We start from the raw sequence: 17,484 nt of genomic DNA on the forward strand, positions 1-17,484 counted from the left end.
TCTTGTTCTTATGAATTTTCCAGAGGCATATAGCTAGCTATGAAGGGAGACAGCTGCTAGGCTATCCAGTGTGTTGTAGCAACCAGTGGTGCCCTAGGCTCAAATACCTGCTCAGCCATGAAACTCTCTCTCTCTCTCTCTCTCTCTCTCTCTCTCTCTCTCTCTCTCTCTCTCTCTCTCTCTCTCTCTCTCTCTCTCTCTCTCTCTCTCAGGAAGATGGATGGGATAAAAACGTGACAGACTAGAGATTTATTTATTATTTAATTATGTATATCCTGCTTTTATCGCAAAGGGACCCAAAGCAACTTACAGCCATACAAAAACACATGCAATATAAATAAACCAATAAACAAAGGAAATAGCCACAGACATTTCCAGTCTTGAGCCAGTTCTGAGTTCCATGGCTGGCTCATTTGAAGGCATAGGCTATGAACTGCAGGCTGAAAGCCAAAGAGCCCTTTGGTTTTTGCCCTCCGGCTGATGCCCAAGGGCTCGAGCATCTGACCATGCCTAGCCCTTACACCTGAAGATGTAGAGGAGACAAAAACAGCTGAGATGATATGTAGCTGGCAAGATGTTCTTTAACAACAGTTCCCGTCCCTGTCTTCTGATCCTGCGTGAGTGGGGGAGGTGTCCTTGAAGAACCATAGAGAAGAGGATGTAAGCTTGAAAACAACCCCCTCCCCCCGTACATTTGATTCACCTTAACAAAACAAGGAGTTCATATTGTATGATAGTGAGCTGTTTCCATGCGTTCTAGTAGCCTGCTTTTCCAAGGAACCATTGAAATGTTAGCCACAAAACGAAAAGCCATAAAGTCCTAGGTTTCTGTGCAATTCTAATGCCAGTGTTTGGAAAGCTGGTTATGGTCACAGCCCAAATATTTCGGATTCAGGACAGACAAACAAGGTTGTGAGATTTAGTTCTCAGGTTAATCAGCCAGTATTGTACCAGCAAAAGAGACACGCTTACCAATAAGCCAGTGGTTATAGGAACTCGACAGGAGCCCTTTCTCACTCACACACCTCTAGCATTCATGTCATGGCACATGTCATTTCTGTGCTGCCCTTCACTGCTCATTCACTCATCTGATATCTTCCCTGTTCCTTCAACAAAACGTCTCTTGCATTAAACTTGTCCTCAGATATCCATTTCCTTGTCTCTCTGTGTTCTATGGGACTCACACCCAGGCAAGTGTGCCCAGAATTGCTGCTGGATGGAATTCTTTGTTGTTCCTGCTTGCAGTTGCTCTTTCCCATCTCTCTTTGGCCTGTAATGTCCATGGATTGGCTCTCAACCAAAGCCATGCTTGATTTTTTTATTGCCTTTCATGGAAAGGTTCTTTTCCATATCTTCACATAAATGTGATCTTATTAGCCTCTTCCTCCAGAATCACATTTGATGTTCATTTAATTCTCCCTTCTAGTCATCCTCTTTTTCTGGCTACTCCTACCACATTTTCCTGGGAAGTCATTCTTCCCAGACCATAATTAGCTTTATCTGGAAGTGCCTGCCCAGTAATCTTGACTCCAAATTTGCGGTGTTGGAGGGAGTAGATGGCAGAGCCAAGTGTGTCTTCTAAGTGCATTAGAGACAAGTTCACATGCATTGCATATTAGAGACTAAATTGGAAAAAAAATAGGGAAAAGTAAATAACGTTTGATTGTACTGTGCTTGTCTATAGGCTGTGGAGTTAACTCCTTGTCTGCTGGACTGTGTTTGCTGGTATGAAACCAAGACTTGTCTGCTATTTCTAATGAATACCAGAACGGTATACTGACATTTCCCCAGTAATTTAAAGATGTTGTGCCTTTGGTAATTGCAAAATCATTTTTTTATTCTAAACGTTTACTGGAAGACCTGACAGGCATTTGCAAAAAAAAAAAAAAAATGTGGAGGGTAATTCAAAAATGTGTTGGGTAATGAGCGATCCTGATGTCTTCTACAGGTTGAGCATGAGAAGTTCAGAAAGGAAGATGAAACCTTTAGGTTGAGTCAGATGAGAGGGCAACTGGACCGGTCCCTGAGCAGCCTACAACAAGAAATGGAGGACACGCTGAGGCAGAATGAACACTTGCAGGTCTGCTGGTCTCCCTAAATCACTTTGGAGGGTTACAGGGTGGTGCCCCATAAAGGATCCCCCCAAGGTAGATAGAGGCTGTGACCCACACCTGTGGCAAGGGTGGATCCCAGCCAAGGCCTCCTAATCTCTGACACCCTTCAAATTCATCCTTAGATCTGACAGCTTCCCAATTACCTTTGCCATCATATACAGTCATGTTAGGACAAAATCTACACTTATGAACCTCAACTCATTTCTATCATGCATGCCATCTGGAATAGAAAGATGTAGACTCTCATCCTTAGCATCATTAGTATTCTTAAAGCCACTGTCACAGTCCTGTTGCGCGGAAAAAAAGTTTTAGCCTAAAACTGTGTACAAGGCAAGGGTGCTTTGAAGCTACCTGGTGGATGGTATGTACTGTATATTATGTGGAATAAAAGGACAGAACGGTGATTTTTGATGGGGGTCATAATGACCTCTGTAGGAGCAATCTATAAATGTTGAGTGACATTCAGAACTTTTGAGGGCAAATGGGGAGGGCATTTTGGAATGTTGGCAGCCCCTTCTCCCCAAATGGCTTCTGATAGCCAGCAGACAAGAGTTGTTTTATATGGCTAACCCCATATATAGGATGTGGATTGGAAATGCAGTGCTGGGGAAGTTGGGTTTCATTCTTTACCCCTTCCCAGTGTTTCTCTAATACAAAACACTTTTAGTCCTTGTAGGGAAAAACAGACACACAGTGTGGGTGCCTGTCTTTTTTCCCTACCAGAAATAAAAGCAGCCTCTGCAAGGGCATTTTCTATCAAAGAAATATCAGGCTCAAGGTGGCTGTTTCTTAAGGCCAAATGACACTTCCATGGATCACCACCTTTGTGTAGTTTGATGCTGTCACTGGAGAACACAAGTTGCAATACTGTCAGTCATCTGTTCAAGGATCTGCAGAAAGCATACAAAAATTAGAAGGTAGATTACCATGCAGATACAAAAAAAATTGCATCAGAAGGGAAAGGAAAGTGTTGGTCATTGGTGACTCTCTGCTGAGGGGTATGGAGCATCATATGTCCAGGCCTCACCCCCTAGCCTGAGAGGCGTGGTGCTTGCCAGGAGCAAAGATTAAAGATATTGCAGACCATCCCCAAACTGATCAAACCCAGAGATCATTACCCATTTGTGATGGTCCATGTGGGAATGAACGACACAGCCAAGAACATCATTACACGCATTAAGGCTGACTATGAAGTTTTCAGGAGGCAGGTGAAGGGAACTGGGGGCACCGGTGGTGTTTTCTTCAATCCTTCCCTTCAAAGAAAGAGGAGTGTGACAAGAACAGAAGATAATAGAGATGAACCACTGGCTACATTGTTGACAGGAGAGATTTGGATTCTGGGATCATGGGCTAGGTTTTCTGGAAGATGGCTTACTAGCACATGATGGACTTCACTTACCGAGGAAGTAGAGGAAGAATGTGTTTGGCAGAAATCTGGAGATATTCATCAGGAGGGCTTTAAACTGACACCACAAGGGAAGGAGATGACCAACATGGAGATTTCAATGAAGGAGAGCAAATAGCAGAGGCCCACCTGGGAGGGCCAGGACAAATGAAGCTGAAGGTGCGATGCTTCAGGTGCCTAGGTACCAATGCCCAAAGCTTGGGCAATAAGAAGAGCTTGAGCTTCTAATGCAGACAGAGGGATATGATTTAGTAGGCATTACAGAGACTTGTTTCATCTTCGTTTCATTCTATAGAGCCAGCATGGTATAGTGGTTAAGAACGGCTGACTCAAATCTGGACAATCGGGTTTGATTCCCCACTTCTCCACATGAAGCCTGCTGGGTGACCTTGGGCCAGTCACAGTTCTCTCAGCCCACCTCTGAACATCTCTTGCCTTGAAAACCCTACAGGGTTGCCATAAGTCAGCTGTGACTTGACCACACACACGGGATGGTGGGATGATTTCCATAACTGGAATGTAGTAGTGGATTGATATGAGTTGTTCAAGAAAAACCAAAAGGGTTTAAGAGGAGGCAGAGTGGTGCTATATGTGAGGAGAGGGTTTGTTGTCAAGAAAAACTGGAAGAGGCAAGTGACAGCCCAGTGGAAAGTATCTGGGTGAGGATAAGGGAAGGAAGGACAAACAGTATTGTGGTTGGAGTCTGCTGCAGACTGCCTGACCAGAGTGAGGAGGTGGATGCTGCCCACCTTGAGCAGCTTGACAGTGTATCCAAGCAACACAACCTTGTAGTTATGGGTGAGTTCAGCTTTCCTGTTGTGTGCTGGGAGACAAACTGCTAAGTGTTCTGTCACACAAATTTCTAACCTGCCTGACCAACAACTTCCTTTTTCAAATGGTGGAGGAAGCTATGATGGGCTCGGACATACTGGAACTAATATTAATCAACAGGCAAGAGCTGGTAGATGGAGTGAAGGTGGTGGGGACCTTAGGGGGAAATGTCCTCCTAGAATACTTTTTGCTGTGGGTGGTTAAGGAAGTTCATTGCCAGATGTGTATGTTAGATTTTAGTAGGGCAGACTTTAATGAACTCAGAGGCATGATGAGAGTTATGGGCAAGAGAGCTGCAAGGGAAAGGAGCAAGTGAAAGGTTGGCCCTCCTTAAAAAAAGAGCTCTTACAAGCTGAAGCCATCATTATTCCAACAAGAAGAAAACATGGTAGAGGATCCAAGAAGCCAATGTGGATGAACAGAGAACTCCATAATGAGCTAAGGAAGAAAAAATAAATGTGCAGAAAATGGATTGAAGGACATACCTCTAAAGAAGAGTATCTGCAGGTTGCTAGGCACTGTAGGTTAGTCATCAGAGACACCAAAGCTCAGAGTGCACTGAAGCTGGCTAGGGAGTCTCGCTACAACAAGAAAAGCTTCTTCAGGTATGTGAGGAGCAAATACAAAGTAAAAGATTCAATAGGCCCACTGTTGGGTGAAAATGGAGAAATGGAGGATAGAGAGAAAGCAGAACGGCTCAAAGCCTATTTTGCCCCAGTTTTTCCCCCGAAGAAGAGAACAGGCTCATCTAGAGATAGTAGTAGGCAAGCGGTCTGGGCTGCTGGTTGACATGGACAGAGAGGTTGTCGAGAGGCACCTGGCTGTACTGGATGAGTACAAATCCCTTGGGCCAGATAGTGTGCACCCAAGAGTGCTCAAAGAACTTTCTAGAGAGCTTGCAGAGCCTTTGTCCATCATCATCAAGCCTTCTTGGAGGATAGGAGAAGTGCCATATGACTGTAGGAGGGCAAATGTTATCCCAATCTTCAAAGAAGGGAGGAAAGATGACCCAGGAAAGTACAGGCCAGTCAGTCTGGCCTCTGTCCTAGGGAAGATGTTGGAGCAGATTTTAAATGGGTCAATCTGCGAGCATCTGAAGGACAATTGGGTGATCTGGGGAAGTCAGCATGGATTTGTCCCCTGCAGTTTCTGCCAGACCAACCTTGTTTCCTTCTTTGATCAAGTGACAGGCTTACTGGATTGTGGGAATGCTGTTGATGTTGTTTACCTGAATTTCAGTAAATCTTTTGACAGGGTTCCCCTTAATGTTCTGATGAGTAAACAGAGAACTGCAGACTGGACTCTAGGGTAGTTAGGTGGATAGGGAACTGTTTGGAGAACTGAACCCAAACAGTAGTTGTCAATGGCATTTCATCTGACTGGAGGGAGGTGTCCAGTGGGGTACCACAAGGCTCAGTTCTGGGCCCAGTACTTTTCATTATATTTATGAGTGATCTGGAAGAGGGGTGGAGGGACTACTCATTAAGTTTGCAGAGGACACCAAATTGGGAGGAGAATCAAACACTCTGGAAGATAGATAGAATTCAATGAGGTCTGAACACACTGGACAGATGCGAACAAGATGCAATTCAACAAGGATAAGTGCAGCATTCTACATCTGTGTAACAAAAATGAGAAGCATGCATACTGGATGGGGGATACACTTCTGGATAGTAGTGTGTGTGAACAAGATCTTGGGGTATGGGTGGATTGTAAGCAAATTATGAGCAGTCAGTGTGATGCAGTGGCAAAAAAGGCTAATGCAATGCTGGGGTGTATCAATAGAGGCATGGCATCCAAATTGCAAGATGTCATAGTCTGGTTGAAAACCGCATTGGTCAGGCCACACCTGGAGTACTCTGTGCAGTACTGGAGGCCTCACTTCAAAAAGGATGTGGACACAATGGAGCTGGTGCAGAAGACAGCAACGAGGATGATCAGGGATCTGGAGACCAAGCCCTATGAGTAAAGGCTAAGGGACTTGGGAAAGTTCAGTGTGGAAAAGAGGAGGTTGGGGACGGGGAGGGACATGATTGCTCTAAGTATTTGAAGGGCTGTCACTTAAAGGAGGGATGGGAGCTGTTCCTGTTGGCAGCAGAGGAAAGGACTCACAATAACGAGTTTAAATTATGGGTAGAAAGGTACCAGCTGGATATTAGGGGAATTTTTTTACAGTAACAGCAGTTTAGCAGTGGAATTGGCTGCCTGGGGAGGTGGTGTGCTCCCTCTCACTGGCAGTCTTCAAGCAGTGACTGGACAAAAACGGTCAGGGATGCTTTAGACTGATCCTTCACTGACCATGGGGCCTGTATCACTCTTCCAACTTGATGATTCTATGATGCCATCATCCACATTTGCACATGATGGAGAAAAGAAATGTTATAGTATTGCAGTTACCTGATACTCAGTACAAAGCAGATCTCAGAGCTCCTGGGGATTCAGTTACAGCCAAAAGTATTCAGGCTACCAGAATCACAACTTGGTAGAGCTGGGTTGTGTTCTCATTCTAGGCCCAGATTGGAGAGCTGGAACAATCGCATGGCCAGCGACTGATGGAGCTTTCATCCAGGCATCAGCTGGACATGGAGCTGGAAACAGAGAGGCTACGCAGTGCTCAACTCCAAGCTGAACGTCTGCTTGAGTCCCGGGAGAGAAACCACCGGCAGAAGGTGAAAGCCCTGGAGGAGCAGGTACAGCACAGGAATGGTCTGGATGGTCCTTTGCAAATCCCACAGTGATGCCCAAGTTTGCTGGCTATTGTGCAGTTTAATTTCCAATATCAAGTCGTGGTGGTTATTAACCTTACATGGAATGTGGGGTTTTAGGACAAAAACTGGGGCATAAGTGGGGGTGAGCTCCTCTGCTTTCTAGTACTGGCCACAACTGGAAACAGACTACTGGAGTAAATTATTTGTGACATAATCCCTTGTGTGTGTGCCTGTGTTGTATTCTTCCAGGTGCGTACCTTGAAAGATCAGCTGGACCAAGAAGTGAGGAGAAGACAAGCCTACATGAGCCAGATGCTACATACAGTCGAATGATTCAAAACGTTGACATCGTGCTCTGGTCTTGCGTAACTATCCTCAGAACCAGCTTTCAGCAGGATATTTGTTGCTCAGGCACTGGGCTCATCAATCTCCTTCATTAGGGCACTCAGCTGAATAATAGAGGAACACACCCTGTACACTTGGAAGGAGTGACAAGACAAAAAAAATAATAATTGGCAGCATACAGCCAAGAGGAAACCCTGCTGTGGGGGCAGCTGTTCTCTCTAAGATGCTTGAAACCCAGGGCACTGATGCTTAACTAATTAATTTAGGACATTTAACAAGGAGGGGATTCTCTGTTGTTTGGGTTTCTGTGTAGTGTATCCCCGTATGATCTCCACAGGGCTATGAATGCAAGTTGTACAAATTAAAACAATCTGTGGGCCAGATAGGAGCAACTATTATTGAAATACCTCTGCATTTCCATCACTCATCAGGTTCCTTTATTTCTCTGTCCGGGTTTGGAGAGCTTCTGCCGAGTAACCTCTGATGCATCAATACAACATATCATGTAATATCCTAACCTTGTTAATCTGATGGTTTTTTATAGTAGCTATCTGGTCATAACCGCACAGCCCCACTGTTTCATAGATTTCAGTGAACAAGCTGTTCTGAAAACAGGACATGGCAGGTAATTTCCACTGGCATCAAAATTGCACTGTGCGCTATAAAGAGAATTGGGGAAGCACAGTGTGACCACACCCCTGGGAGGGATCAAATCCTTTGCTGTGTCTATGGACTTCAAGCCATTTTCATGGTGGCAGGTGGCTGAGCTTAGCTCAAAGCCAAATCATCTTATGACTTGCTGGCCCCAAGACATATCAGAGTGTTAACATTCAACATTCCACCCACTCCGCCGGCTGACAGGCTCCAAGGAAATCCCTTTAGGAGTCAAACTTTGGTTTCCTTGGTGACAACAGGGAACCATATTGGAGTTGCTGTGAACATCACCTGTTAGTATTGTTCCACATTTTTCCCCCATGAATGTTTGTTTTTCCTGAAGTGCACTGCAAATTATTGAAATAAAGAACATTTCTTAAAGATATTGAGAGAAAAAAACCAATTTCTGTTGTTTTTAATATGAATGCGGCGCATTTCCCTAGTAATTCGCTTAGTATTTGGTACGTAGCCCTGAATCCTGTACCGCGATGCACTGCAAGATACCTTCCCTTCTTGGGTAAACACAGGATAAAGATGCACAACCAGAAAGTGGCCCCGTATAGTATAAATCAGATGGTTTTACTCTACAAATCTTAAATCTGCTTAAAGGTGAAGGTGACTTAACTTTGTTAACAGGTACTGTCTTGGGGGGACTCTAAGCAGAAAATCAGTGGTACTGCTTCAGACACATTCTCAATGATACTCTGTAATGGCTCTTAACCGCTTACTTTCACACTTTAATAATCATGGTTCCCAGTTGAGGAACCTGGAGAAGTGTAATTCTGTAAAGGGAGCTAATATTTGCTAAAGGACTCATTGCTGTCATAAAACTAAATTTCTGGACTTATTTGGAGAAAGCTGTGATGGTTTGAAACTGCTTCCGGATGGCTTACACTTGTACGTGTATGTTCTCACATCAAGATGGAACACATTTGGTAGGCAGTGATGTTTAGCAGCCATTTGGGTCAGTGGCTGTAGCTGCTGAACCTGCTGTGCCTTAGAGTGCTTTCACACATGCTGAATAATGCAGTTTCAATGCACTTTAACGATTGTTTGCAAGTGCCGTTTCCCACAGTAAAATCCAGCTGCAAAGTGCATTGAAAGTGGATTGAAACTGTATTATTTGGAATGTGTAAAAGTGCCCTTCAGTGTGGTTCCATGGCTTGTTTGAGATATATAGAGCCACTATAAGTGGTGTCAGACAATACTTCCACTGATGTTGGTTGTAAATGCCGCAGTATACACCAGAAAGATGATTGGCTCTGCTCTTCAAACTGGTGTAAAATAAGGATCCATTAAATTGGGTTCACGCCATCTCAAACTGCTCAGGCTCTGCACAGAAGCAGTAGCAGATTTTTTTAACCTTGTAATGCCTAGAAGAACATTAAGCGCTAGATAGGAAGGGGGATGTCTCACCAGTATTATTATTATTATTATGTATTAGGAGAAGTGGGCTACAGCCCAGTTTCCAACATCAGGTATTGAGCTGTGTGTAGGCAGAGACCTGGGAATCCCAGCAATTGTCTATGCATTGCTGGCATAGTTCAGCTTCAGTGAAGGAAACTTTCCATGGGGGAATTTAGCTAATCTGCTGCTGTTCCTTCTGAGCCCTGCTGTTCTTTTCTGCTCAGTTTCAGTTCTTACATAGGAATCTGTTCCTTGGCTTCCTTTCAGCATTGAAACAGACCTTACAGTAATTATTATGGCTGATATTTCTATTGCCTTTTTATTGAATACAAGCAGAATTTCAAAGCATGTTCCCAGCGGGGAAATAGTTTTATCTTCTAAACTAGACCTTGCAGCTACCAACAATCCATGAGGACTCCTTCTGTTGCAAATATTTAATAATTGTGAGGGTTTTAAGAAAAAGAATGCAAAGGGATTAAAGTATGTTGGCTTTGTCACGCCACTTCTCACCCCATTGTACTGTAAGTTTTGCAGAAGACTTGATAGGCCAGGCTAGTAGCACTGAAACAGACAAGACTAGAGCCCTTGCATGGGGATCCTACCCACAATGCATAGACCTTAGTGCCATTGGAAATAAATGGGCACAGCCCAGCAAAAGTTAATTGCAACTAAGGGTGTCATCCTAAGCATGTTTACATGGGAGCAAATTTCACACAAATAATGGGACTGCTTTTTAGCCAATATGTATAAGAAAGAACTTGCTGTGCATCCCACTGAAAGCAATGGAATGGGAGACACCCCGATCCTGTGCATGCTTATTCAAAAGACAGTCCCACTGATTTCAGTGAGGCCTACTTCTGAGTTATGGTACTGCAGCTTTATTTGTGATATACGTTGCTTGGGTCATGCCAAATATATTAATAACTGGGCCAGTTCACAGGAACATATTGACAGCCTGAGAATTGTGAATTGGGAGAGAACACGCAGAGTTGAGCAAAACTTGAATTTGCAGCCCAATCCAATTATATTAGCTTTCAGATGTTTTATGAGCGAAATATGCCCCTCTTTCCCCAGTGTCTTCTAAACTGGGCTCTGGCATAGAAAAGTATTTTAAGAATATACAACATGCCGCAGCCAGCACACAACTGCTTTACCAGTGGCTGAACTCTTCATAGATCCACACTGCCCTCCTTCACAACTGCTAGCTCAATCCCCAGTTGCTGTATATTAGCACAATACATGGCATCAATGAAATTGATCTCATTATATCCACTAAGAATCTTTCCCTAAATAGGGTAACTAATTTAGATAAGTAGAAAAAGAGGGCCCAGGCAGCCTAAGCATGGTTTTCAAAAACCAGCAGTGGGAAAAGAAACAGAAGGGAAACAGGCAGCAAAGAAACACACTAAAGAATGAACAGTACAATCCTAAACAGAGTTACACCCTTTTAAGTCCAGTGATGGGTGTAACTGTATTTAGGATTGTGCTGTAAAAGATTAGAGATTAGTTAGATCTGTGGAAGTAAAGCATGTTCTTAAGGGCTCATTCTCTGTGTGTGTGTGTGTGTGTGTGTGTGTGTGTGTGTGTTTGCTGTCAAGTCACAGCTGATGTACTGCAATCCCATAGGGTTTCCAAGGCAAGAGACCTTCAGAGGTGGTTTTCCATTGCCTGCCTCTGCATCACACCCTTGGTATTCTCTGGAGGTCTCCCAACCAAATACTTGCCAGGTCACCCAGCAAGTTTCCATGGCTCACTGTACATAAGGCTTATTTTCATGTAACTTTTTCAGTTATTTTTTACCTTCATTTTTTTAATCAAAGTAGACTGGACATTAGATAATAGTCTATATTTCCAAACATTTATCCAGGTCAAGCTGGGCTTGTGTAGACGGGAGAACTTTCCTTGATTTTAATGTTCACACATTTGAAAAATAGAATCATAGAGTTGGAAGGTACCACCTGGGTCATCTAGTCCAACCCCCTGCTCAATGCAGGAAATTCCGAACTACATCCATGAAGTCTGCTCTAATTCAGGATCGATCAGATTGAGACATCCATGACTGGTTCTTCACAGCAGTTTTTCAAAGGCAACTGCAGCTAGGTGGGGTTCCAATTCTGATCAGGGCCATGGCATTGGTAGGAAAGGGGTTTAACCCTTCCAACCCTCCATGGGTTTGCTAACTCAAACCCACCCCATTCCCATTTGCTTTTGTTTGCTTTCTTGCGTGTTTTAACATGGATACCTCACACTTCTAATGGCTCAGAGCAACTTACAGAAAGGGCCATTTATCTAAACAATGTTTCATCATCTATAAAAACTCCAGTCCTCAGAACTGGAAAGAGCGTGGAATCAACCTGAGCGTAAGATTACAACCACCATCAGCCCCCCCCCCCCAAATTCAACCAAAGGCTCTCTTAAGGAGGATTTATTTGCAGAACTGGTAGGGAAGGAGCCTTCCTTGTCCTTTCTGGGGGCGCATTCCTCAAGATGGCAGCAGCAATAGCTCTTGAATGAGCTGTTGCCAAACAAGCCAGCTACAATTGAAGTTCTGTCAAGAGGAACTGTTTAGCTCACTGGAGGTAGTGTACAAGCTGATGTGAAGAGGGTTTGTTTTTTTTTAATTTTCTGTACTATATTAGCCTTTTGAAGGAAAAACAGACAATCTAAGCCAGGGTCTCTGTATTTTTTTCTTCTAAGGGGCTAATAACAGCATAGGAAAGGGAGTCGGTTTCACTAAGGGTTGAATCCCTTCTTTCCCATGTGCTTTGGCCACTATCCAGACTGAGGCCCTGTAGAGCTGCACTTCAAAAAAAAAAAAGCATAGGGAAGATCTGATCACAGATCTCCTAGCATCTTGTCTTTTTTGATCCTCAGGGAGAGGCAAACAGCAAAATTTGGGGCCCAAGTGAAAATGTTCCAAAGCTGGAAGAATGAAGGAACAAACAGATGGTACCAGAGCTGTATACCAGGAATACATATGCATAGGAAATGGGATGACTTCACAGTTGACTATTTGAGCTCCCACTTTCCCTGGGGGATAAACCCACAAAAGAGAATGTCAGGATTTGCTTTTCAATGTTGACTTCAACAACACCATATGTTTGAAAGTGATTATGTTGCTTCAGTTAACAAGATTCCAAATTACTAATGAGAAAAATTTTGTTTGTTAAGTGTAACCACAACAAAAGTTCTCTGATGTATTTGTGGAAATGCTTTTCTCACCTCCTGGAGAGATTCATGATTATTGCTCCCCACTTCCTTCAGCAGTGAAAAATCCACTTGCTTACAAATACATAGAGTATGGTGGAAGTAAACATAACAAGAAACATAACAATTGTTTTATACCAGATTCCCAGAAAGCAACTGTGTGAATTTCTATAACCTTAAAGATGCTTCCAGACAGCCTAGTGAAATGCAGCTGTCTGTCCAACTCTCCATTTCCAGTTTCCAAACTGCAAATTGTCTACTTTTCTGCTACTTATGCCTATGGAGCCCTGGCCTTGATGGCCCAGGCTAACCCAATCTCATCGGATCTCGGAAGCTAAGCAGGGTTGGCCCTTGTTAACACTTGCAAGGGAGACCACTAAGGAAGTCATAAGACCATAACAAAGGCCATGCTGGATCAGACCACAGTCCATCAAGTCCAACAGTTCACACAGTGGCCAACCAGGTGCCTCTAGGAAGCCCACAAACAAGTGCAGCTGCATTGTCCTGCCTGTGTTCCAAAGTCCAGGGTTATTCTACAGAGGAAGGCAATGGCAAACCATCTCTGTTTCTATCTTGCTCAGAAAGCCCTATGGGATCGCTGTAAGCCAGCTATGACTCGATGGCACTTTCCACCACCATGCATACAATGGTCTCCCATTCTGAAACATCCCTAGTAATTTATCCTCATTGAGGAAACATCACCTAACGATCCCTAGCTATTAGCAAGTATAACTGAACACAATTGTCTTCCAATGCAAACTGGCTTAAAAGATCTGTGCTTTTCAGGGTTCTCAAGAAAAGTCAACTGATGAACCATGTTTTTGTTTGTCCTGAGTCTGTGGAGAAAGACTCAAGTTCCATTGTTTGGCAAAGGATCTTTGAATATTTTTCTGTGATGGCCACATGAAAGTCCTAATTAAATTGCCGTTAAGCAAAATGATCCTTTGCTGCAATCTACTGACTAGTCTCATGGGCATCACTGCATGACCATCTCCATCTTCGTATGTTCCTGTGTCAAGCCTAAAATGTGTCCCCTACACTTGAAGAACCGGAACTCAAATCCCAGGGTCTTTGTTGTATTCATGGCTCTCAGTCTGGCACAATAAATCTTTAAGGGGGAAAAGATGGAAGGCTTTTCAAGGTATGAGATGATCAGAAGTGGTTTACCATCACCTTCTTCTGCTCAGTAATAACCAGGGTTAGCTGAAGAGTCACTGTTGTTGGTGGTGATAGATCCTCTGCCAGTGTCACATTTCACTATTGCTCGGCCCAGTAGCTACCCTTCAAGGATTCCCATGCCCTCACCACCACTGGAACTGTCTGTTTTCTTCTGCTGATGTGGCCGTTGATTCCTAAAGGGGGTGGATGCATCTTAGTTTTTTGTCTCAGCTGAGGCCATTCCACTTTGAGTGGCTCTGCTAGGAGTTTAGGCTCTTGATGGTGTCTGAACACCTTATGGTATTGTTCTCTACTTCACTGACACACACAAACCCCCTCACCACGTTAAGGCATGCGTCCAAGAGGGGAGGAAGGTGTGAGGTGCTCTGAAAGTTCAAACAAAGGAGTCTTGACTGATGTACTCTTGGAGAATTCAGGCAGTTGGACACTTCATCTTGTAAGTACGTAAGGGAGGAGTTTTCTGCCTTGATCAAGAGACCCTGCTTTCCCCCATACCTGAGGCAACTGACAGCCAAGGGATCTTGGGGTACAAACTACATGGATCTTAGTGAGGGCTGGTGCCATGCAACACATGGTTCTCAAACTTTCTAGCAGCTGTACAAAAGGTCCCTCTTCTACTTCCTGCCATTCCTGAACTGATCCATAGTTGTGGGGAGACTGGTTTGGAGAAGACATGCTTGAGGGTCTACCTTCTCCGTGGTTATATCTCCCCAGCTCTCTCCCTCTCTCGCTCTCTCGCTCTTCAAGTCTTGAATGGAAGCTACTTGTTTCTTTTTATCCCAGTGTCCCTGTGGGCAAGAGCTGATACCTGAGTGGTGCTCTTCACTGCCAAAATTCACAGGTGCATTCACATGTGTACCCTTCAATCCCTTCTAACTGGGGGGCAGTCTGGGACAAGTTGTTCTTTGAAAGCAATATTTTCCAGAAACCCTGGGTGTCCCTCTTATTGGTAGGGACCCCTCCAGCCCTGCCCCCCCTTTATTGCTTGGTGCATTTGTACAAGGGCACTTATTTATGTGTACAAAAGGTCCCTCTTCTACTTCCTGCCATTCCTGAACTGATCCATAGTTGTGGGGAGACTGGTTTGGAGAAGACATGCTTGACGGTCTACCTTCTCCGTGGTTATATCTCCCCAGCTCTCTCCCTCTCTCACTCTCTCGCTCTTCAAGTCTTGAATGGAAGCTACTTGTTTCTTTTTATCCCAGTGTCCCTGTGGGCAAGAGCTGATACCTGAGTGGTGCTCTTCATTGCCAAAATTCACAGGTGCATTCACATGTGTACTTCAATCCCTTCTAACTGGGGGGCAGTCTGGGACAAGTTGTTCTTTGAAAGCAATATTTTCCAGAAACCCTGGGTGTCCCTCTTATTGGTAGGGACCCCTCCAGCCCTGCCCCCCCTTTATTGCTTGGTGCATTTGTACAAGGGCACTTATTTATGTATTTATTTCATTTATACCCCGCCTTTCTCCCCAATGGGAACCCAAAGTTATTTACAGAATTCTCTTCTCCATTTTTATCCTCACAACAATCCTGTGAAGTAGTTTCAGAGGGTAGCTGTGTTGGTCTGCAGTAGAAGAGTTAGATTTGAGTCCAGTAGCACCTTAGAGACAAACAAGAGTTTCAGGGTGTAAGTTTTCGAGAGTCAAAGCTCCCTTCGTCAGACGCTGTGAGGTAGTAGAAAAGAGCAAGAGTCCAGTAGCACCTTAAAGACTAACAAAATTTCTGGCAGGGAATGAGCTTTTGTGAGCCACAGCTCACTTCTTCAGACAGATGTGAGGTAGGTTAGGCTGAGAGTGTGTGACTGGCCCAAAGTCACCCAACAAGCTTCCATGGCAGAGTAGGGATTTGAAACAGGTTATTCCACATCCTAATCTGACACTGGAACCACTATACCACACTGGCTGTCCTTAACTAATCAGGGAAATTATTATTTGTAGAATAATCTTGTTTTGTGTCTTTATTTGTAGATGAGATTTCTCAGAGGTGTGCACATAAGTGTTTGTAGGTAGGGTTGCCAGGTCCCTCTTCGCCACCTGCAGGAGGTTTTTGGGGCAGAGACTGAGGAGGTTGGGGTTTGGGGAGGAGAGGGACTTCAATGCCATATAAAGTCCAATTGCCAAAGTGGCAACTTTCTCCAGGTGAACAGATCGGCTGGAGATCTGTTGTAATAGCAGGAGATCTCCAGCTATGACCTGGAGGTTGTTCCTTTTTTGTAGGATATGGCTGTAAAATCAAAAAGAAAATTAAAAGGATTTGTGACACATATAGATCATTGATTTAATTAGGTACTTATGAATAAATTCTTTTATGGCATCATAAATCTGACATTGTTATTTCAAATGAGTTGTTTATCTTCTGTTCAGGTCATATTTAAAAATCACTAAGCAGAAGGAGTGCATTTTGCAGAAAATCACTACTCTGTTTGAGGTCTCAATTGAACATGTATTTAAATTTATTTGTATTATAATGGACGGTGTCAGGGGGCTTTCGTAGCTCTATGAGGGAGCTTTGTGCTGACTTTGCAAAGATAATTTGAGCCTGCCTGATAAAGAGATTTCTTTATGATAAATGTAGATTTTTTTGTCCGAGCTGAGACAAAGGGCTATTTGAGCATGACATGTAACTTAAACCGTCACACTGTCTAAAAGAATTTCCTAGTCATATTTTTAGCTCCTTGAGAAATAAAAAAAATGGCCTATAAGTTTTTTTTTTAATAAAAAAGAAACAAAATTCCAGTACAATGTTTGCTGTACAACTGGCAATAGGAGTCAGCCATTGGGGGGAGGGGATTTGAATTGGAGCAGTGGGGCTGGGGCAGACTGTGGGTTAACTCTTTCCTCCATGCTGTTTCACCTATAAATATAGCCCCCTGGAGCTGCTATTAGTTGCACAGTGTGGTATAGTGGTTATTAGAGCCAGTGTGGTGCTATTAGAGCCAGCTTGGTGTAGTGGTTAAGAGCGGTGGTTAGAAGGGGTGGACTCTAATCTGGAGAACCGGGTTTGATTCCCCACTCCTCCACATGAGCAGCAGGCTCTAATCTGGTGAACCGGGTTGGTTTCCCCACTCCTACACATGAAGCCAGGTGGGTGATCTCAGGCTAGTCACAGTTCTCTTAGAGCTCTTTCAGCCCCACCTACCTCACAGGGTGTCTGTTTTGGGGAGGGGGAGGGAGGGTGATTGTAAGCCGGTTTGATTCTTCCTTAAGTGGTAGAGAAAGTCGGAATATAAAAACCAACTCTTCTTCTTCATAAGGGAGAAAAGTTGCATTCAGAGATCATGACAAACTACAGTTAAATACCAGTTGTGCACAAGCAAAAATCTTAGTGTGCTCAGGTGTGCCCTTTGTTCCTCCCACTTCTTCTTGTTCATGCAGTTCATGCAAAGGTTGATCAAGGTCCTATTTGCCATAACCTGTGAATGCAGGTCCTTTGCTTAATTCCACACAAACTCAGATTTTAAACTAGGATTACACTAACAGCCCATTCCTCACTTTCGAGGGCAGAAGTCCTCAGGAGGCCAGGAAGGGGCTGCGTCAGTGTTGGGGTCCCCCGCAGCAGTGCCACCCATGGACGCTAACTGAGCCTTCCGCTGGCATCTGACCAGCATAAAGGCCCGTGCGGGCATCCCAGGGGTG

The 17,484-nt window shown here is 44.1% G+C and overlaps 1 protein-coding gene across 1 annotated transcript in view; it reads left to right on the forward strand.

Moving 5' to 3' along the window:
• LOC130478265 (rootletin-like) overlaps window positions 1-7,844 on the forward strand; it is a 100,636-nt gene extending 92,792 nt beyond the window's left edge. Inside the window, exons 33-35 of the mRNA XM_056850415.1 lie at window positions 1,949-2,080; window positions 6,861-7,040; window positions 7,308-7,844. Coding sequence (XP_056706393.1) covers window positions 1,949-2,080; window positions 6,861-7,040; window positions 7,308-7,391 — 396 coding nt within the window. The 3' untranslated portion in view covers window positions 7,392-7,844. The remainder of the gene's footprint in view (window positions 1-1,948; window positions 2,081-6,860; window positions 7,041-7,307) is intronic.
• Window positions 7,845-17,484: the final 9,640 nt, after the last annotated feature.

Source organism: Euleptes europaea, chromosome 5 (assembly GCF_029931775.1).
Source record: "Euleptes europaea isolate rEulEur1 chromosome 5, rEulEur1.hap1, whole genome shotgun sequence".
Taxonomy (NCBI): Eukaryota; Metazoa; Chordata; class Lepidosauria; order Squamata; family Sphaerodactylidae; genus Euleptes; species Euleptes europaea.